This window comes from Chrysochloris asiatica, unplaced genomic scaffold (assembly GCF_000296735.1).
Source record: "Chrysochloris asiatica unplaced genomic scaffold, ChrAsi1.0 scaffold00172, whole genome shotgun sequence".
NCBI classification, from domain to species: Eukaryota; Metazoa; Chordata; class Mammalia; order Afrosoricida; family Chrysochloridae; genus Chrysochloris; species Chrysochloris asiatica.
The window spans coordinates 5,000,482-5,024,269 of NW_006408690.1; the positions used below are offsets into that span (position 1 = coordinate 5,000,482).

Genomic DNA, 23,788 nt, shown 5'->3' on the forward strand with positions numbered 1-23,788 from the left:
CTATTTTTTATGCTTTGGAAGTTAAATCCAAGAATAAAAAGAATAACATTATATGATGGTAAGAATACAGGGAAAAATACTTTTTGTACCTCCTCAATAATATTTACCTAGCTGTTTCATTGCAAATTTTACTATTTCCTAAGGCTTTGAAAACATTGGGTCAAGACGAATGGGGCTTGAGGAGGAACATAATGCTAATTTTCCTACAAATTGCTGCCTGTGCATGTTGTAGAAACCAAGAAAATATTTGCTAGGCGTATGATTTTTTACCATAGCAAACAGTCCCTCTGACAACCATCTAGAACTTTCAAAATGCAGTCTACTGCCTGATTATCTCTTCTGGATGATGATTTGCTAAACAATCTAGTTTAACTTGCAAGTGTTTTGAACACTGACGTTCAAAGTCAGCAGAAGCTTGCTTAGTGTGAGTTGAACATTTCACACTTAACCCAATAGTGTTTTAGTTAATATTATCAAACTAATTTTCATTAAAATCCACTGGTGTTGTTAGGTGCCTTTGTGTTGATTTCTGTCCCTATGTGACAGAGTAGAGCTGCCCTGTAAGCTTCAGGGAACCAGAGGAGCTGCGTGGTGAGTTCAGAACGCCAACCTTTTGGTTAGCAGCCCAGCACCCCAAAACCCACTAAATCCTCTGCCATCGAATCAATTCCGATTCATATAGGATAGGGAATCTGTAGGGTTTCTGAGACTGTAAATCTTTACGGGAACAGATAGCCTTCTCTCTCTCCAGCAGAGTGGCTGGTAGGTTTGAACTACCGGTTTTGTGGCTAGCAGTCCAATGCTTAACCTACTGTGCCACCAGGGTTCCTTACAAATCTTTCGGTGTACAGGGATTGCTTTAAGTCTTTGCAAATACTATTTTATTTCATCCTTAAAACAAATCTAGTATATATAGAGAGGAGCTCTTACCCCATATTTCAGATGAAGACACTGAAGGCCTGAAAGAATGAGGGGTGTGTCCCAGGGCTACTTAGGGACAGAACAGGATTGGAATATAGCTCGTCTTGACCTGGAGGGTCCCTCCCCCTTTGTTTACCCATTTACATGATCCTTTCTGCCAGGATACAAATAAATGGAGAGTTCTGCAGATAGTCAAATGCTAAAATTCAAATGATGCCCAAATGCATCAAATGTGCCAAACATATAAGCAGAAAGTGTTTCTGGGCAATGAGTACATAGAAGAAAGCAAATACCTTTTGAAAGACAGTTACATCAAATAACCCTAGAGGTCACTGGATTCCAATGTGGAATGTAATGTTACACATAAGCTCACATTTGGGGGATGAGGGTTGGAGGATGGAGTGAGTAAGGGAACTAATTTTTAATGTCCAGTCACTGAAACAAGCTGGCTTTATTTTCCAAGCCGGTACCTTAATTTTGGCAGACTTATAAATCCTTCTTTTAGTAGAACTATTACTAAGAAGTTTGTATTAATTAAACATTTTTTACATGATTTCTTTCTTGACCTTTTCATATAAAGACATAAGATACATTATTCACTTGGGTATAATATGTAACCTCACATGACTAAAAGAAAAAGACCAATAATCCCCATTAAATCTGTTCTGCTATCATACAGTTGTTACAGACTTAAAATATACTGCATTATTAAAACTCCCATTATATCAACAACTGGTCCAAAATAGAAGGAAAAGGTTAGGGGCTAAACAATTTTAAGTAGTTTTTTTTTGTTGTTGTTGTTATAGAAATTCTATAAAAATCCTAAATGTAATAAATCAGTTATCAAATCATTCAAACCAAATGAAAAATAAAACATTAAAAACCCACTAAACCCATTGCCATTGAATTGGTTATGACTTCTAGTTACTCTGTATAGGGTTTCCAAAGCTATAAATCTTTATGGGACCAGAAAGCCTCAGCTTTCTCCCAAGAAGAGGCTAGTGGGTTTGAATTGTTAGCTGTTGTTGTTAATTTGCCACTGAGTTGATTCCGATTCACATCAAGTTGTATAGGTTTTTTGAGGAGTGGATAGTGGGTTTGAACTGCCGACCAGTGCATATCTTGCTTTTGAACAGTAGTCCAGTGCATACCCTATAGCACCACCATGTAAAATATCAAAGAACAAGTCCTAAACAGTAGATTATGACAACACCAGAAGTTCTTCATACATGTTGCCAAGGAAAGCAGAAAGTCAAATACATTGCAGTCAGTTGATAACCACCAGCTCAAGAATGTAATGGCAACTGAATAGTCAAGTCAGTCCAGTAAAGCCAGGAGGCTGCGAGTCAGCCTCTGTGCACAGTGAACTGATGCTTCACTCTATGTGCATTACAACCAGGTGAAAAGCAAATTCCATTGAGCTTTGGTGTTAGAGGAGAATATTGACAGTGCCATGGGCTGACAAATGAACCAACAGATCTGTGTTAGAAGAAGAGCAGCCAGAGTGCTCCTTGGGGGTTAGGATGGCCAAACTTCATCTCTCATACTTTGGACATATTGTCAGGAGGGACCAGTCGCTGGAGAAGGATATCATGTTTGGTAAGGTGGAGGGTCAGAGAAAAAGAAGAAGATCTCCAGTGAGATGGATTGGCAAAGTGGCAGTATCAATGGGCTCAAGCGTGGCAACAACTGTTGAGGTTGGCACAGTACTGGGCAGTGTTTTGTTCTGTTGTGCATAGGGTTGCTATGAGTTGGTAACAACTTGATGGCACCTAACAACAACAACAACAATCTACTTGGACCAGCAGGATCACTGGTCCTGCCCAGCTAGTGGATCAGAAACTGCATAGCAACAAGTTCCCCAAGTATTTCACAGCACGTGGTAAAGTTCTGAGAAAGGGCAGGTGCTGGAGGTCAGAGTAAAGGGGAGGAGCTTCTGTCTAGGTTTACAAAACAACAACAGCAACAAAACACTGAAAGGTCATCTCTGAAGTCTGTAGAGAGTCGATGGTGAGATCTAGTACAGAACGGTTCCAGAAGACTGGGAGAATGATTCGGGTGATTGCTGAACATGAGATGGAGAGATCAGGTCAAGCAGCTGAAAATACCTTAGGAATTAGTTAGTGAATGTTAAGGCGTCAAAAGTGAAACACGGACAAAGTAAACAATAAGGGACACACCCAGAAAAAGTGTAGAGTGAAAATGTAGTAAAGGAACAAGCAAGCCACGCCAGCTCCCGTTGAGCAGACCTAAACAAAAACCTGTTACTTACTGTTGAGTGAATTCCAATGCATGGCAACTCATGTCTGACAACAGACTGATGTGACAGACAAGTATGTGTGCCAGAGTACATCTGTGCCCTGTAAGGTTTCAATGGCTGGTCCTCAGTAAGGAGATTGCTATTCTTCTTCCAAGGCATAGCATTAGTGGGGAACATTTTTTAAATCCTCAAAAATGGAGCTATATTATGGTTATAAATGGGAAGAAATAATAATTTAAAAATACCCATTATTCCCCAACCGACTTCACCACATTCTCATAAAAATCCCATTCATTTTTCTTCCTTTGAGAAACCAACTGATTTTTACATTTAAGGCAAGACAAAGGAATTTTGTAAAAGAAAAACTGAATTGAAGGATTCATAGCACTTGTCTTATTATAAAGTATCAAGACTTATTATAAAGTAATCAAGACTTATTATAAAGTAACAGAATTCAAGACAGTGTGGTATTGGCAAAAGGTCAAGGGGCAGAATAGAGTTGAGAAATAGGTAAGTATATGGTTAGTAGATTTTTACTAGAGGTAGTGTTGTTAAGGGCCATTGAGTTGGTTCCAACTCATAGCAACCCTGTATAGCAGGGTGGAGAACCATTTATTTCTGCCAAAATGTATACATCATTCGTGGGCCTTACAAAATTATCAACTTGAAAGTGAGCCTGCTATAGTTGGCCAAATATTTAATTAACTCACCCCTAAAGACCATAGAAGAATTTATGCATTTTAGTTATGGTGCTGGAGGAGAATATTGAAAGTGCCATGGGCTGCCAAAAGAACCAACAGATCTGTGTTGGAAGAAGTGCAACCAGAGTGCTCCTTGGAGGCCAGGATGGCCAAACTTCGTCTCTCATACCTGGGACATACTGTAGTCAGGAGGGACCAGTCACTGAAGAAGGATATCATGTTTGGCAGGGTAGGGGTTAGAGAAAAAGAGGAAGACACCCAGCGAAATGGACTGGCCAAGTGGCAGCATCAATGGGCTCAAGCATGGCAACAATAGTGAGGTTCGTTTCATTCTGCTGTGCATAAGGTCGCTATGAGTTGGTACCGACTCGATGGCACCTAACAACAGTGCTATTTGAACTGCAAGGTCGGTGATTCAAGCTTACCAGCTGCTCCTCAGAAAACCTCTACAGGTTTGCTATAGGTCAGAACCGACTTGATGGCACTCAAAAACAACAATGTGATGGCATCACACCCTAAGGTGTGGTGCTACAGGTTACTGCGCTGGACTGTAAGGTCGCTTTGAACCACAAAGTCTGCAGTTCACTCTCATCAGCCACTCTACGGAAACCCTATACTTTGTGGGGCTCATAGAGCCCATAAGGAGCTCTGGTAGCACAGTGGTTACGAGTTGGGCTGCTAACCTCAAGGTCAGCAGTTCGAGACTACCAGCTGCTCTGCAGGAGAAAGCTGAGGCTTTCTGCTCCCATAGAGATTTACAGCCTCAGAAACCCTATGCAGGGTCGCTATGAGATGCAACCAACTCCACGGCACATAACCACCTGTGAGCTCTACCTCTGCTCTATAGGGTTTCCAAGACATGGTTGGTGGGTTTGAATTTCTAATCTTGTGGTTAGCAGTCCAATGCTTATCCTACAGTGTCACACCAGGACTTCAAAGGTAGAGGTAATTAAATGGAAAACAAGAGTCTTTTTAATACATTAGACATCTATATGCAAAACTGAACATCCATCCATACCTCGAGCTATAAAAATTTAATTCGAAATAGATCACAGACTTAAACATAAACCCTTTAAAACACCACCACACAAAAACACAACATATAAAAGGAAAAAAGTGGTAAATTGGACTTCATTATAATTTTAAAACTTCTGCTCTGTGAAATAACTTGCGGAATAAGAGAAGCAAAAGACGTGCCTAGGAGAACATATCTGCAAAATACAAAGGGACTTCAGAAAAGTGAGCGGAAAATTTCATCATTTTTTCATTCCATTTTTTTCCACTAATGTCTCGAAGCACCCTTCTAATATGACAAAGTACTTGTAAGTATGCAGGCACATTTTTTTCTTTTCTTTCATTTTGCATCCTTTCAACCTAGAACAAATGAATAACTGGTATATTTTCCTTTGGTAACATACATCTATTTTGTCTAAAGGCTTGCTTATTAATTTTTAAAAAATAACAAAACCATGAATCTATTACAGTTAACACAGGTAACATTTTTCACAACAAAACAATTTAGTGGGAAGAGCAGAATTGTTTTACATTTTTTGGTTTCTTTTGCAAATCTTTTAATTTCTGTTTTAATAGCAGACAGTCTTATTGGATTTTTAAAAACTTTTCATTGTGATTTTGGTGAAAGTTTACAGAGCATATTGGCTTTCCATTCAACAGTTCATTTTGTTTTCTAACACTGACTGCAATCAACACAATGGATAGCAAGCATTCTTCCCACTTCCTCCTTGTGTTTACTCTTTCTATTCCTCTTTCTTTCCTATGCCTTCCTGCCCTCAGAGCTTTAGTCCTGGACCAATATGGCCCTTGGTTGATTGTCCTAAGGAGTGCTTACCTCCCTGGTGCTATTGTTATCTTTATAGGCCTATCATTTGTCTGAAAGTTAAGGTACAGGGGTGAGTTCAGTTTCCTGGCCTGAGGATATGTAAGAACCATAATACTGCTGTTTCCACTAGTGTCTATCAGATCAGTAAGCCTTGGTCTTTTCCATATTTTTCAGTTTTCAGTATCTTTGATTTTCTTCACTTTTTTCTGCTCTGGATAGGGAAAGCCCAACAGTTACACCTTTGATGGCTGTTTTCAAAGTAGAATGTACAACATTATCTCTGTGGGCTAGGTTATGCCAATTGCCCTTGATGACCTGAGACTACATGCGGTCCAGAATCCCCAGGCCCAGCAACTCATTCTCTCAAAGCATTTGGTTTTGCCCAAGAAACAACTGAAGGTATCAGCACATGTCCAGAAACAAGATAGAATAGCTGAAACAAATGAGCTGGAGGTACACTTAAGACTTCCCATTGGCAAGAAAGCAGGCTTTGGAACTGCCTGAGAAGGAATTCAGGAGAATGCTATCGAAGTGTATTCAAATGCTCCACAGAGGGTTTGAGAAAAATAAGGAAGAAGTCAGGAAAGCGCTACAGGAGCAATCAAATAAGATAGATACAGCACTGGAAACAATTCAAACCTGTAAAAAGAGGTCCAAATTATTAATAAGAAAATATCAGAAATGGACAATACACTGAAAGGGCAAAGGAGTAGAACTGAAGAGATGGAAGCCAGAACTAGCGAGCTGGAAGACAAATCCTGAATACTCTACTATATTCATGAATATATTTACAGCACATATGTAAAAATATCCTCTATTAAATGAATATGTATTTGTGATTGCCTCACATCTGTTCAACTGTTATGTCTACTTTTGTATTTGCTCATAGGCTATAGTCATTACTGTAATTACTGAAATTTTGGATGACATATGTAATAGTATTTACCTGTGTTACTTTCAACTCCTATTCCTCCTAGTTTCTTTATTTTGCTTAATCATTTGTGCTGACCTCCCACTTATTGTGAATGGCCTTCCACTTTACCCAAGTTAATATGTGTCTACCCTCTTTCCCCCTCTGACCCCTGAAAACCTTCAATGAATGTTCGTTTCTGAATGTAAACCTCTTCTTGACTTATTAATAGTAGTGGTCTCATAAAATATTTGTCATTTTTGTGATTGACTAATTTCACTCAGCATAATATCCTCCAGGTTCATGCATGTAATGGCATCATTACCCTGACTTCTAACTGCACTAAGGGAATTACTGGAATGGATGAGGGTGATGGTGGTGGTCTGCTGTGAAGTCAGTACCGACTCACTGAGACCCTGTATAGGGTTTCAAATGAGGCTGCAAGTCTTTAAGGGAGCAGAAAGCCTCATCTTTCTCCCGCAGAATGGCTGGTAGTTTCAACCTTAGTAGCCTCACTCGTAAGGCTACACTAATACCTGCAAACAATGTGAAAACTGTGAGAACAGGAATTCAACAGGACTGCCTAGTTCTGGGCCTCACTAGTTTTCCACTTTTGACAGGGTGCAGTCTAATCACTTTCTATTGCTCATGTTAGTGGAAAATATTTGAATTTCCCTTCTCTAACAGGTTTCTACTTTATACAGCTTCTGGCTTTCACAGACTTTACTGTATTAGCATTTAATAGAACTCCATGAGGACTCTGTAACTTGGGGCTAACCACTCCCTATTCCTCCTTTCATTTGACTGGCTGCTTCTTTTCTATAACCATTAACCTTCTTTAGTTGTTTTTCTGACTATGATTTTACTTTCTTCTTCTCTGGACTGCCATCCAGACTATTTAAAGATAAATTTCTCCTATTTATCTTTCCATTTTATTATTAGCACATATTAAGTAAAAATTGTATTCTACTTTCTTCTTAAAATCAGATGTTAAACCTGGATCTAGACCAAGAGGCAACTGTTTGGACAAAACAAGAGGATACTGAATGATTCAAAATCAGGAAAGATGTGCATTAGACTTGTATTATTTCATCATACTTATTTAATCTGTAGACTGAGCAAGTATTCCAAAAAGCAGAACTATATGAAGAACATGGCATCAGGATTGGAGGAAGACTCATTAACAACTAGTGATATGCAGATGATAACAATTTTGCTTGCTGAAAGCAGAGTACTTGAAGCAATTATTTATAAAAATCAAAAAGTATGGCCTTCAGTATGGATTACACCTTAACATAAAGAAAACAAAAAACCTCAGAACTTGACCAATAAGCAATATCATGATAAATGGAGAAAACATTAAAATTGTCAAGGATTTCATTTTACTTGGTTCCACAATTAATGTCCATGGAAGCAGCAGTCAAAAAATCAACAGTGTGTTGCACTGGGCACACTGGCTGGAAAACATCTTTTTCAAGTGCAAAGAGAAGAGATGTCACTTTAAGGACTAAGGTGCACCTGATCCACACCATGGTATTTTAAATTACCTCACATGACTGTGAAAGCTGGGCACGAATAAGGAAGACAACAGAAGAAATGATGCATTTGAATTATGGTGTTGGTGAAGAATACTGAAAGTACCATGGAATGTCAGAAGAACAAATAGGTGTCTTGGAAGAAGTACAGCATGAATGCTCCACAGAATCAACGATGGCGAGACTTTGTTTCATGTACAATGAACATGTTATCAGGAGAGAACAGCCCCCAGAGAACATCATGCTTGGGAAAGTAGAGGGCCAGCAAAAAAGAGGAAGCCCTCAATAGAGGTTTGACCAAGTGGATGCTACAATGAGCTTAACGGTTGCTATGAGTGGAAACTGACTCAACGGCAGCTAACACCAACAGGGTTGTTACCAGTTGGAATTAGTCTCAATGGCAATAGAAATGAGAGAAAAGCCAGAACTTATATTATAACTCCTTGGCTATAGAGAAAGTCATCTATACTTAATTGGGAAAATGAAATCAAATAGATAAAATTTCTTTTCCCTTTGATCATAAATGCATTTCTCTCCTCAGGCTAACGCTACACCATGACTAAGGAGGAAATACCTTGGCGATGGAAGAGACACTGTTAAAATAGGTGCTGGTGAGCTGGTGAGGAAGTGGCTGAGTAGAAACAAAGGGATCGGAAAAAGGCGCAGGAGGTCTCAGATAATCTCAACGCAAGATAAAACCCAATTCAATAAAAAACTGGGATATTATATGCTCAATTATTATTAAGTGTCATTGAATTGGTTCCAACGCATAGTGACCTGTACAGGGTTTCTGAGGAGCGACTGGTAGTTTTGGATCACCGACTTTATGGTGAGTCATTCATCCTACAGCATCACACTAAGACTGCATAGGCTCTATGTTGTTGTTAAGTGCTGTTGAGTCGATTCCGACTCATAGCGACTCTGTATAGAGTTTCTGAGGAGTGGCTGGTGAATTTGAATTGCTGACCTTGAAGTTCAAATCGACTTTGCTGTCCAACGCATTAACCCACAGCACCACACCAGGACTCCATAAGCTCTATAGCAAACATGAGGTTAAAAAAAAGAAAAAGGGAGAGAGAAAATATCTTCCTTGTGTGGTTGAGGGATGGGGGATTCAGTATACATGGACTAAGAGAAGCGGACATTTTTAATAAGGGAAAGTTTGAAGTATGTGGATACTTATTTCTCAATAATACAACTTTAATATCTGATGATGCTTACAATGACTTCCAATGTGAGAAACTTCCCATATGTGACGAGCAGTATGGTTTCCATCATCTGTCTGAATTAAGATCACGTAATCTTTCAAAGAATTTCACCACAATATCAGGGGTTTTACTATCCTCATTTTCCTGTCATCTTCAGTTTACAAGGAGTGATAAGCAAGATACACCATGCTCCCTTACTCTAAACCATTTATAAAGTTGTTGGCTTTTATTCCATTCATCTAGGACCAAACTAGATGAAAAATCTGTCATCACACTTTTAACGAAACACAGATGAGGGTTGGGTAATATTAAGGTGGTGATTGTTTCTGTTCCTAAAGTTTGGACTAGATGGATGCTCGGAAGTTAATGGGGTCAAATCAACTAAAGTGCCTGTAAACACCCCAATATATTTATTAATTTCTTTACAGTAATTTTGTTAACTGACCCTCCAGCTTTAAATATGTTACTATCCTGGAACTATGCGATAATGGAGTCTTGGTGTGCTGCTGTGGACCACAGGGTCAGTCTGAACCACAAGGTTGACAGTTCGAACTCACCAGCTGCTCCTTGGAAACCCTATACAGGGTCACTATGAGTCGGAACCGACTCAGAAGCATTTTAACAACAGTAGCAACAACAAGAGATAATAGTTAATTTCACTGAAGGTCTAAATACTACAGGAAGATTATACCACTCCTTCTGCCTCAAAATTCCAAATGGAAAGAGATTCCCACTGTATTCAAAATTACTTAATTCTATTAGTTGCTTAATATATATGATGTCTGCTAAACTTCTTAAATGTCAGATAAGTAAGAAAGACTAATGACTTCATTTAGAGACCAAAGTGTGTTCAAGATAAGTAATTCTTTAGTTAGAAAATGTGAAGGAGGATGCACTTTGAAGTTAAATTGTTAATATTTCATTTATTTCCTCAGAATTTCACGCAAAAGTACTTACCAACCAAAACAACAAGTCTGTATTTCTCATTGGTTTGTCGCCGATATGGGGTGACTTCCTCGTATGTGGGCACATCAGCTGTGTCATACTGATCACTCTTCTTGCATTCATACATAGATTTATTTGTTTTCTTATCTTTTCTACTAAGACGGAAACTTCTTCTAAAACCAGCTGCAAATACAAAATATATATATATCTCTTTAGTAATAGGCACAATAACAACAAAAATTTAAAAACCCTTGAAGTTCATCATGATATTGTTAACAAGGGCATTTAGTAGGAGGGAAAAAAAACAAACAAAAACTACACAATTCCATCAAAACAATAATTTACAAAAGAACCATCTAACAGTTGATTTATTTAGTTTATAACAATATAAATCTAATTTGGTTCTAAGTAATAAAGAGATCGTTACAGAAATCAATGAATAAAACAATAATCTTAATAAAGAAAAAAGTCAGAAATCATAAAGATAATGTATCACAGTCTGATTATGAACACATTTGAAAAGTTAAACATATAAATATTTAAAATACAAATCACAGAATCTCTTAATCATACACATAACTTTTTTTTTACCATCTTCTAAGCATAACCTAATAACATACCTGTAGCGTAAACAGCATCTATTGTTAAATAAAAAAGGGAACTAAATTAGAGAAGGCACAGTGTCAAAAATGTCTACATTTGGATCCGGCTGACAGAACAAGGCTCTGTCAATAATTAACCTACACAAGTTATTTCATTTTCAGAGGACTCCAGGTTGAAAGTAAATGAATGAATCCCAAGTCCTTTTTCTCCTGTGAGAATATATATACTATGCTTCTATGATTTAAAACCTATTGAAATTTGGAAAGAAGTGTCATAGTCTCAGTTTTATGCTCCTATCAGTAGGTAACACAATCTTGAATACAACAATTTTTAAAGTACTTAAATAAGTATGTCTGCTAAAACATCTTTTTCAGCACACTGCTATCATTTAATATGCAGTCTTTAAAAGTTTCTTTTATTATGCAACTCCTATTTCATTCCATTTGCCCTGTTGCATGATTCTTTTTCTTAAAATTTCCTTTGTAAAATAGTTATAGGAGTGTGGTGGTTCCATAGGATAAGCACTAGACTGAAAACCACAAGGTCCATGGTTCATGCCTGCCAGATGCTCTGAGGGATAAAGATAAGGCTTTCAGCTCCTGCAAAGATTTAAAGCCTCGGAAACCCTATACAAGGTCGCTATGAGTTGGAACCGACTCGACGGAACTTAAAATAGACTGTCTTTTAAAAATTAGAATACTGGCTAAATTTGGTAAGTAGAAAACCTTTTGTTCAGTAATAACTGACCTGTGTGAATTTTAGGTAATACAAAGAAAGAGAGTAATTATTACCACTAGATTTAAGAAATTAATGGGATTTAAGCAGAAGTCCTGGTGTGGCGCTGTAGGATAAACCCTGAACCAGGAGGCCAAACCCACAGGCTGCTCCTTGGAAATCCTATATAGGGTTACTATTAAGTTGGAACCGACAACAGCACTTCACAACAACAACAAAAATAAAGGCAACATTATATAACAATTATGAATGACTAACTATGGACTTCTAGAAGTCACTCTGGAGTCCTGGTGTGGCACTGTAGGATAAGCACTGAACCACGAGGTTGGTTTAAACCACAGGTCAGCAGTTCAAACTCACCAGCTGCTCCTTGGAAACCCTATACAGGGTTGCTCTGAGTTGGAACTGACTCAACAGCACTTAACAACAAGAAGTCACTCTATGGATTCAGATTAATAAAAATCAATCCAAAAATTAAGAATGGAATAGAAAGCATCTGAGAATATATTCGGGTGGCCCACCAAGAATCATTCTAATATTGAGAAGCTATTTGTATTACTTGAGAGAAAAGACATAAAAAGAATTTGAAACAAGGAAAATAATCTCTCTAAGGGTCTTTAACAAAGGTCATACATAGGGGTGGGGTGGGGAAAGAAGCCAGTGGGACAAGTAATAAAACACATTGGTGTTTTACAAAGAGATGAGATATGAGTGAAGTCAAAGGTGAACAGTGCCAACATGGTCCTTGGATGGGTAAAGGATGGGTGAATTCTAAAACCTCATATGTGGAGAGAATCCATCTTCTGTGCAAAGGGTCAGAGGAAAACTACTCTTTGCCCCTTGTATTTTCGAAGATATTTGGGAGGATTCCTGGGAACCCAGAAAAAGGATCCCTTATTCAACACTGGAAGTAGCCAAGATTCTTATACGTAGTGTGGTGCTCTCTGCAGTAATTCCCACACAAGAGTCTTTTCCTAATTAGCAAAATGTAGCACTGTAGGATAAGCACTGGACTGAAAATTGAAAGCTCGGCAAGTTCAAACCCACCAGCCACTCCTTGGAAACTGTATACAGAGTCACTATGAGTCAGAATTCACCTGATGGCACAGTAAGAAGAAAGAAGACAGCCCCTCAAACTCTTAACACCTGTGACTGCTGGTGTAGCTTAGCATCCAGGGTAAGATGCGTTCCTGTTGTTGTTAAGTGCTGTCGAGTAAGCTTCGACTCATAGCAACTGTGTATAGGGTTTCCAAAGAGTGGCAGGTGAGTTTGAATCACTGACCTTGTAGTTCAAACTGACTTTGCAGTCTGGCGCATTAGCCCACAGCACCACACCAGGACTCCAAGATGGGTTCCTAGTTAGCATAAAATTAGACATGAACTATTATAATTTCCTTATACAGTTATTGAAAAGTGCTCTAATTTCAGGCTCCCACGGGTCATGCCTCATGGGCAGTAAAGGACAAGCAGGCATTACTATAAATTCCTTCATAATTATTCCTTGTACAGAGAGAGGATTTTCTCAAGTTATTACAAACTTTTGGTATGAGAATGGAGAATGGTAGTAACTAGGGCTCTATGCTTTACCCAAAGCAAATAGTGTCTAAAAGTGAAAAGCTGAAAACTTCCTAATCAGTAATTCATGGCTAACTCCTAAATTTCCATGGCTAGCGCAGTGGTTACGAATCGGGCTACGAACCGCAAGGTCAGCAGTTCGAAACTACCAGCTGCTCCGTGGGAGAAAGATGAGGCTTTCTGCTCCCGTAAAGATTTACAGCATCTGAAACCCTGTTCAGGGTTGCTATGGGTCAAAACCAACTCGACGGCACTTAACAACAACAACAACAACGTTTACCTAATGCAGTCTTTACAATTAATTGAAGTTTTTACTCTCATCATACACAGAGACAGAGATGGGGAGATAAAGGAAGCAATTCGATTCTTAAATCAAGTTTCTATGGACATCAGAGATGGGACTACGTTTTGTTATTATGTTTTGATGCTGTTAGCTGTACAGTATTTGCTACATATCGTGCTTGACAAATGTTGACTGACTTGATACGCTCTATCACTGCTGTTTTATCTTCTTAATGTAAACTTCTAGAAAGAATGATACAGATTGTATTTTCAAAACAAGAGTTAAAATTCTAAGAGGAAGCCCAAAGGGCAAAACACTACATACAATAAAGTAAGTTTCAGCTGGAAGGAACTCAACACCCAGTTATTCCTTCCTGTCTTGTGCTGGGCACAAACATGGCTACCACCCACCAATCACTGCACTCGCTTCTCCAGCAAACATCTGCCACAGACTCACTCACTCAGTCTCCAAGAACAACCTAAGGGGATCCCCACAGGTTATGGGGACTTCCACAGGTTATCAATACCTAGATACAAAAGCCTCATTTACAAATAAAGGGACAAAAACTCAGGGAGCCACACTAAATTCTATACCTGAAGCATCATTTAGTGTTAACATGCAAAGGAATTAGACAGATCTGAGTTGGTACTAGGTTCTGATGCTTAGTGACCAGATGTAACCTAGAGAAGTTATTTAAATATCTTCTATGGCTCATTTTCTCTTTAAAATGCATACAATAGCAGTGTTTGCCTCACAGGGTAAAATATTCACATACTTTAGATACATAACCAGAAGGGACCAGTCCCTGGAGACAGACATTGTGTTTGGAAAAGCAGAGGATCAGAGAAAAAGAGACAGGCCCTCAACAACATGGCTTAACAGTGGCTTCAACAATGGGCTCAAACTTAACAAATGGAGCAGGAATAGAAAGTGTTTCGTTCTGTTGGGCACAGGGTCGCTCCGAGTCAGAACTGACTTCATGGGTCTAATAACATCACCACCACTTCTCAGGGTTGTTAAGAATTGAATCATTCATGTGAAGTATTCCGTTCAATGCCTCGTACATGCCTAACACGTGATCTATAGATTAATGTTTGATTGTGTCGCCAATGAATTGGAAGAACCTTGAAGGCAAGAACAATGTCTGGTACTTCCCAGCACAGAGCCTAGCAAAAGTGGGGAAAACTTAAGCTTACTAAGTTTTTAACTGGCTAATACTATAAATGAGGCAAAATATTACAGCTAAATACAGATTTTAAAATGTTCCCATTGAAAATGTCAAAAGATCTTATTTTAAAAGTATGGTGTTTTAAAGAACAAGAATAAATATGTTATTATACATTAACCAGCATTTTTATTATTTTTAGGTTCTCCAAGGATGTAGGCTATTCTGTTGCTACATTTAAATTTAAATGCCATCCTTTCCTGTCTTCTTTACTCATGGTAATTTCACGCCATTTCTCTCCAGCTCCATATTATCCACATACATGTATCCATACATAAATGAGGAAGCTTCATAAAGGAATAAAAATATAAATGGCATTTCCCAACAAGAACTTTTTGAAGCCCCATCGTACATATACATGTATGCATACACACACAACTTAATTATACACATACAAATACACACATACATTTATGCAAACACACATACAATAAGAAAAAGAAAAACTTCCAATCCCAAACCACCAATAAAAAAGCCAGAACTAAAGATATGACCCAAGTATGTTATACAAAGTATTCATTTATTTCTCAAACCAAACAAAACATGAAAACACATGGTTTTCCTAGAGTCTGTCCTCTGCAGATATAGGTAATACCGCATTTGGCATTCTGTTCCAAGTATTATGTTGATGTAAAGTGCTGTCGAGTTGGTTCCAACCATAGCGACCCTGTATAGGGTTTCCAAGGAGCAGCTGGTGAGTCTGAACCATCAACTCTTGTGATTCAAACCGACTTTGCAGCCCAGTGCATTAACCCACAGTGCCACACCGGAACTCCAGGTAGTGTAGAGATCATAATTTTCAGACTTCAGTACACACACGAGGGATGTTTCAGAAAGGAAAGAACCTTAGTTAAGTCTAACGGTAATTAAGAGGAAACTCTGTCAGCAAAAGGGAGTTCACATGTCCTTACATTCAGATCCTACTTGGTTCCCTTATTAAAATGAGGACCACAAATGTGGGTTTAAAGTGAAAGTAAGAAAGTAAATAACCTAGACCCTGCTGCATTCTAGTCCATTCACAGAGCAGAAGTCTTAGCAAAGGCTGGCTTTTTAAAAGGCAGGGGAAAAGGAACATTAACCAGGAATTTGGAGTAAGAAACTAGTCTTACACAAAATACATTTTTACTTATATTTCACACTTCTGTAATTTATAATTGGCTCAACATTTTTATGGACAGGCTTTTTTTTCAGAGAGCTTACCCACAGCTGCTAGAGATTTGTATATAAAAAGGAACAGCAAGCTTGCTTTATCACAACAGGGAGGTGGTACTGCAGCAAAGCTGCAGCTGTAATCTATCACAAGGAGACAACAGAAGACGCTCCTTTTCTAATAGTCTCCAGGAGAAATAACTTACAATACCTTTATTTATAAATTGACCACTTAACTATGCCACTCCTGGTGTGGCACCGTAGGATAAGCACTGGACTGAAAACCACAAGGTCGGCAGTTGAAGCCCACCAGCTGCTCCTTGGAAACTTTTATACAGGGTCACTATGGACTGGAACTGACTCAACAGCACTTAACAACAGTGCAGTTTTGCGTAAAGTAGATTTTCTTTTTTACTATGAAAAGGGGTACACTTCAGTAATTTGTAATTTGCTTCTTATTTCAATAACACTGCAATACACACCCCTGTGTTGCTGCTGTTAGGAGCTACCAACTTGGTTCCAACTCATAGCAGCCTTATGTTCACGAGAACAAAGCATTGCCTGGTCCTGAGCCATACTCAGATTCATTGCTGTATTTCAGTCCATCAGCGCAGCCACTTTGGCAATCCATTTTGTTGAGGGTCTTCCTTTGTTCCACTGATCCTCTACTTTACAAAGCATGATGTCCTTCTTCAAGAACTGGTCCCTCCTAATAACATGTCCAAATGAACATTCTGGCTGCACTTGTAACATAGATTTTTGTTTGTTCTTTTGCAAGTTCATGGTATATTCAATAGTCTCCATAAACATAATTCAGAAGTAGCAATTCATTGATTTTGCTTATTCATTGTCCAGCTGTTATCAGCACACGAGGAATATAAAAATATTATGGCTTAGGGCAGGTACACCTTAGTCTTCAAAGTGACATATTTTATTCTTAACACTTTAAACAGGTCTTTTGCTGTAGACTGGCTCAAGGCAATCTGTCATTCGATTTCCTGACTGCTACTTCCATGGGCGTTGATTGTAGCTCCAAGTAAAATGAAATCCTTGACAACTTCAATCATGATGTTTCTTATTGGTCTAGTTGTGAGGATTTTTCTTTATGTTGAGGTGCAATCCACATTGAAAGCTGTCATCTTTTATCTGCATCAGCAAGTCCTCTCAGTTTCTGCAAGCAAGACTGTGTCATCTGCATGTCACAGGTTGCTGATGAGTCTCCCTCCAATCCTGACATCATGTTCTTCTTCATACAGTCCAGCTTGTTGAATTATTTGCTCAGCATAGAGATTAAGTATGAAGAAAGCATACAAACCTGGTACATATCTTTCCTGATTTTAAACCACCCAGTATCCCCTTGTTCTGCTCCAACAATTGCTATTGTTGTCTATGTACAGGTCCTGCATAACCACAATAAAATATTCTGAAATTCCCACGGCTCCCAATGTTATCTATAATTCATTGTGATCCAGTCACATGCTTTTGCATAGTCAATATAAAACACAAGCATTCTCTGATTTCAGCAAGATTCACCTGACATCAGCAACAGCATGCCTTTTCTATATCCTCTTCTGAATCCAGCTTGAATTTCTGGCGTATTCCTGTCACTGTATGGCTGCAACCATTGTTGAATTATCTTCAGCAACATTTTACTTGCTTGTGATATTAATGGCATTGTTCAGTGATTTCCACTTTCTGTTGGGTCACCTCTCTTTGGAATGGGTGCAAATGCAGATCTTTTCCAATCAGTTGGCCAGGCAGATATCCCAAATTTTCTGATATAGACAAGTAAGTGCTTCCAGTACTGCATCATTTGTTAAGACATCTCTTTTGGTATTCTCACTTCAGGTCTTTCTACATTTCATTGTAATATTTTACTTTGTCTTCTGGAGCCATTCTTTGAAATCCTCTGTTCAGTTCTTTTACTTAATTTCTTCCATTCACTTTATGTTCAAGAGCAAACTTCAGAATCTCTTCTGACATTCATTTTAGTCTTTGATGTCATCTTGTAACTCATCTGGTCTCCAATGTTCAGTATGTCAAATGTCAATATGTCAAATCTATTATTAAAAGTGTGTCTAAATTCAGGATCCTGGTGTGGCGCTGTAGGATAAGCACCAGACTGCAAGTTCAGTTTTAACTGCAAAGTCAGTGGTTCAAACTCACCAGTTATTCCTTGGAAACCCTATACAGGGTCACGATGAGTCGAAACCAACTAGACAGCACTTAACAACAACAAAGGGTAAATACGAGTTATCTTTAGTCAGACTTCCCTAACCTAGGGAATGATTCTAATGGTGAAAATTAAAAACACAAACCAATGCCATCTAGTCAATTCTGATTCACACTGACCCTATATAGCTAGTCTCAGACTGTACAACTTTATGGAGAATTGATGCTTTTGAGTTATGGTGTTGGAGGAGAATACTGAAAGTGCCATGGGCTGCCAAAAGAACCAACAGATCTGTGTTGGAAGAAGTACAGCCAGAGTGCTCCTTGGAGGTCAGGATGGCCAAACTTGGTCTCTCATACTTTGGACATGTTGTCAGGATGGACCAGTCGCTGGAGAAGGATACCACGGTTGGTAGGGTAGAGGGTCAGAGAAAAAGAGGAAGACCCCCAGCGAGATGGATTGGCAAAGTGGCAGCATCGATGGGCTCAAGTGTGGCAACGATAGTGAGGTTGGCCCAGGATCAGGCAGTGTTTCGTGCTGCTGTGCTCAATGACACCCAACAACAACAACAACATAACTTTATAGGAGCAGACAGTCTCATCTTTCTCCCGTGGAGCCAATGGTGGGTTTGAACAACTAACCTTGTGGTTAGCAGGCCAGTGCCTATCCTACAGTTTGTTGTTGTTAAGTGCTGTCAAGTCAGTTCTGACTCATAAAGACTCTGTATAGGGTCTCCGAGGAGTGGCTGGTGAGCTTGAACCACCGACCCTTGTGGTTCAAACTGACATTGCAGCCCAGCGCATTAACCCACACCACCATGCCAGGATTCCGAGACTCCTTAGGTAGCTGATATTTATTGAGATCCTTCTATATAACAGGAATCCTGATATGGTGCTGTAGGATAAGCACTGGACTGCTAACCACAAGTTAGGCAGTTCAAACCCACCAGCCACTTCTAGTAAACTCTATACAGGGTTACTATGAGTTAGAACAGACTCAACGGCACTTAACAACAATATAGCAGGCACTAGTCTCACAGTTTCATTCTGCTGTGCATAAGGTTGCTATGGGTTGGTGCCAACTCGATGGCACCTAACACACACACATTCTCAAAGCACCTTATGTGGATTCGTTTATATAATTTTCGTAACAACCCTCTGAGGTAGGTATAACTGTTGTTACGTGCCATCAAGTCACTTAAAGTGACCCTGTAGAGAGTTTCCAAGGAGCGGTTGGTGAGTTTGAACCACCAACCTTGTGGTTAGCAGTGCACTGCTTATCCTACAGTGTCACACCAGGACTCCAAAGGTATAAGAATCTATATGCATAACTAAGCCTTTTGTTGTTGCTGTTAGAGGAGCCCTCGAATCGCTTCCGACTCATATCAACCCTATGTACAACAGAACAAAACACTGCCCGGTCCTGTGCCATCCTCACAACTGCTGTATTTGAGCCCATTGCTGCTGCCACAGTACTAAGTACCAATTAATCTTGTTGGAGGTCTTCCTCTCTTTATGCTGACCCTTCAGTCTATCAAGCATGATGTCCATCTCTAGGACCTGGTCTCTTCTGATAAGATGTCTAAAGTATGAGAGACAAAGTCTCAACATCCTGGCATCTAAGGAGCAATCTGGCTGTACGTCTTCTAACACAGATTTGTTTGTTCTTTTGGCAATCTGTGGTACTTTTAACATTCTTCTCCAACACCAAAATTCAAATGCATCAATTCATCTAGGGTTTTCCTTATTCATTGTCCAACCATGCATATGAGGCTATTGAAAATACCATGGCTTGGGTCAGGTGCACCTTTGTCCTCAAACTGACATCTTTGCTCTTCTAATCTTATGCAATAGATTTGCCTATTGCAATATGTAATTTGATTTCTTCACTGTTGCTTCCATAAGTGTTGATAGTGGATCCAAATACATAAGTCTTTTACAGTGCATCATGATGTTATTTATTAGTCCAATTGTGAGGATTTTTGCTTTCTTTACATTTCTTTACATGTGTAACCCATACTGAAGGCTGCAGTATTTAGTCTTCATTAGTAAGTATTTTAAATGCTCATCACTTTCAGCAAGCAAGATTGTATCATCTGCATATAGCAGGTTGTAATGAGTCTTCCTCTAATTCTGATGCCAAGCTCTTTTTCATATAATCCATTTTCTCAGATTATTTGCTCAGCATATAGACTAAACATGTATGGTGAAAGAATACAACCCTGACACATACATTTCCTGATTTTAAAACACTGTGGTCCCCTTGTTCTGTTCCAATGACTGTCTCTTGGCTGATGTACAAGTTCCTCATGAGCACAATTATGTCTTTTGGAATCCCCATTCTTTGCAATGTTATCCATAGCTTGTCATGTTCCACACAGTCGAAATCCTTTGCATAATTGATAAAGTACAGGGAAACATCTTTCTGGTATTCTTTGCTTTTAGTCAAGATCCATCTGACATCAGCAGTGGTATCCCTAGTTTCACGTTCTTGTCTGAATTCAGCTTGAACCGCTGGAATTTCCCTTTCAATGGACTATTGTAGTTGTTTTTGAATTATCTTTAGCAAGATTTTAATTGCAACGTGATATGATATTGTTTGATATCTAGTCATTTTAACGTAACAATAATAAAAAAGAAGGTCATAGATTTGACTCAAACATTAAATGATGAGAAAAAGTCAAGCAGAAAGTTTGAAATATAATAACAGGAAAGATGATGAACCTTCAGTTACTTTATGATGTACTTTCACAGGCAATAATTATCAAAGAGGAGCAACAATACAATTTGGGGATTAAAAAGGTAAGCTTTTTTTTTTTCTATTAGAAGACTTTAAAAAAACAAAACAAAATAGTTTTACACTCCTCTATATTACAGATGTCCTGGTGTGGTGATGTGGGCTAATGCACTGAATTGCAAGGTAAGTTTGAACTGTAAGGTCGGTGGTTCAAACTCACCAACTACTCCTTGGAAACCCTATACAGGGTAGCTATGGGTCAGAACCAACTCGATGGCACTTAACAACAAAAACATATTACAGGTGAAGGAGTCATGGTGGCACAGTGGGTTAAACAGTGGACTGCTACCCACCAGCCCCTCCTCAGGAGAAAGATGAGGCAGTTGGCATCTATAAAGATTTATGGCCTAGGGAACCCTATGGAGCAGTTGTACTCTGTCCTATGGGGTTGTTATGAGTTGGAACTGACTCACTGCAATGAGTTTTAGTTTGTATTCAAGGTGATGTGTAAAATAAATAAGGCAGTATCATTGTCCTTAAGAAGTACCCAATCTACTAGAGAACATAAAAACTATTCCCAAGTACTTGTAATTTAGGATGGTTTTACAATGTAAGATTAGTACTAGAAACTAAAAATGTTAGCACCTTCTTCAACAGTCTAATTTTGGTATGTCTCAAGTAAAAAATTAAAATCAGTTTGGCATTTGTGATGTGATCATTTAAAAAGCTATTCATTATGCTACATTAATATAACACCATCCAGCTATTCAATTCAGATTTACATATATGTATGTAAATTATTATTAAAATAAGCTTCGTATGGTAGGCAAATATTTTATCTACCCTATAATTTCAAATGTTAGCAATATTTTTTTAACAATAAAAAAAGGGGAGAAACAAAATTATCTGGAAGTATGGGAATGGTTAAACTAGGAAATATCCTCTCAAAAGAAACAGGATTGAAGCAAGGAAAATTATACAGCTATGCAGCACCACAGAAGGATATTTGATATAATGATAAACTGAAAAACTAGACAGGGTGTAATGGTTACACATATACTATGATTTATACTAATAAAGAAATGTGACTGTATTTCTAAATGGAAATATAGAAGAAGATGTATGAAAATGTATAAAAACAACAATAACTCTGCTACGGATATAGTTATAGGCAACTAGATTGTTCTATTTCTCAAACTTTCAAAATGGTATGATGTTATAATTTGAAAACAAAATCAAACAATTAAAAATATATGAATAATCAAATAAATGAAATCCAGTATTAGCAGATTTATTTGTGTGGTTACGTCAACATACAATGCAAAATAGACTTTGATTCTGTCTCAGAGACAGGATCTAATCCTTGATATTTTAAAGCGATTATGGGAGAGATATTAAAATATCAATGAAAGCAAAAATGATGTAAAATTACGAAAAATGAGAATATAGAGCGTTGGTGTGGCACTACAGGATAAGCACTGAATTGTTAACTGCAGTGTCAGAAGTTCAAACCCACCAGCCACTCCTCAGACATCCTATTCAGGGTCACTATGAGTTGAACCGACTCAGGGGCACTTGACAACAACCAAGAATAGGGATTCAAGAAAGAAAGATGGAGATCCAGCAATCTTACCGAAGAATTGAAGATGAAGAGAGAAAAATAAGTCAGGGTTTTGAAAACTTATACCCAAACTAGCAGAATTTTATGTGAAAATTTTTTCAAAATCACAAAATTGTTAATGTGTTCCCTGAATCCTATAAATAAGTAAATTTAACATAAATTTATAATGATAAATACTTATGATTTTAATCATCTCATTAAAAAAATGTTGGCATTTAAGATGACATTGTAATAAACAGTGCATGGTCATTTTATGAAAACCAAAAACAAATACGGTAATGAACACAAAAGTCCTCAAACAGGGTAACTCAAGACCACCACTCACGGCCTTAGAAATGACACATGTGAGGGGAGTGAAGCAGGCTTGGCTTGCTTTCTATTAATACAGCGAAGACAAAGTAAAACCTGTGAAAGTCAGGACACCTGTGTAATGTCTAAACCTGTCTGAGAAGGAAAATACAAATATTTTCCACCTAAAAACGAGGTAAAAAAGTTGTAAGAATGCACCCTGTCGAAGGCAAGAAACTTGACAACCCTAGAAAAACAAAGCCTGTCAAGTTTGGCTCTCACAGATTTCTCTATACCACTGCAATTGCTCACACAGGACAGTTTCAATCTAACAAGATCAGATTTTAACTGTATAAAATCAGATAATATTTCAACAACTTTAATACGTCTAAGCAACTTTAATATGGTCAAATAATTTTTATATGTTTAAACTTTTACAGAATGGAAAAAGCAGTTTCAGTGAAATCTGCTTGAACCCGATCAGAGCACTATTGCTCTTAGTCACCTCAAAAACTAAGAAATTTACAGAAGAATCTACTCTAAAATTCTTCACAAAAAATATTTTTATGCAACTTAAAACACCGAATTAGTTTGAGCAAGCAAATATTCAGCTTCTTCAATGTTGTTGTTGTTACGTGCCATTGAGTCAATTCAGACCCATTGCGACCCTATTTCCAAGAAGCAGCTGGTGAGTTTGAACCATTGACCTTGCAGTTCAAACGGCTTTGCAGTCTGATGCATTAACCCACAGCACCACACCAGGACATCTTAATCATAAGGAGTCCTAGTGTGGTGCTGTAGAATAAGCACTTGACTGCTGATCACAAGGTCAGTGGTTCAAACTCACCAGCTGCTTCTTAGTAACCCTATACAGGGTCACTATGAGTCAGAACTTACTTGATGGTGTGAGAATAAAAGTGGGCGGCTGAAAGTAGGGCTCAGAGCAAGAATCCCCACTTCAGGTATAAGAGCTTGCTCTGAGACCTGCTTCAGGCCGGGGCCATAAGGACAAACAGGCATGGCTAGGCAAGTCCCCAACAGAATGTCTCAAGAGACACAAATGCAGGGTAAAGAGCACAC

At 38.4% G+C, this 23,788-nt stretch overlaps 1 protein-coding gene across 1 annotated transcript in view; it reads right to left on the minus strand.

Annotated features, from left to right (window-relative positions):
* MPP7 (membrane protein, palmitoylated 7 (MAGUK p55 subfamily member 7)) overlaps positions 1-23,788 on the minus strand; it is a 181,508-nt gene that overhangs the window by 22,359 nt on the left and 135,361 nt on the right. The window contains exon 10 of the mRNA XM_006871679.1: positions 10,333-10,503. Within this exon, the coding sequence (XP_006871741.1) occupies positions 10,333-10,503 (171 nt within the window). The remainder of the gene's footprint in view (positions 1-10,332; positions 10,504-23,788) is intronic.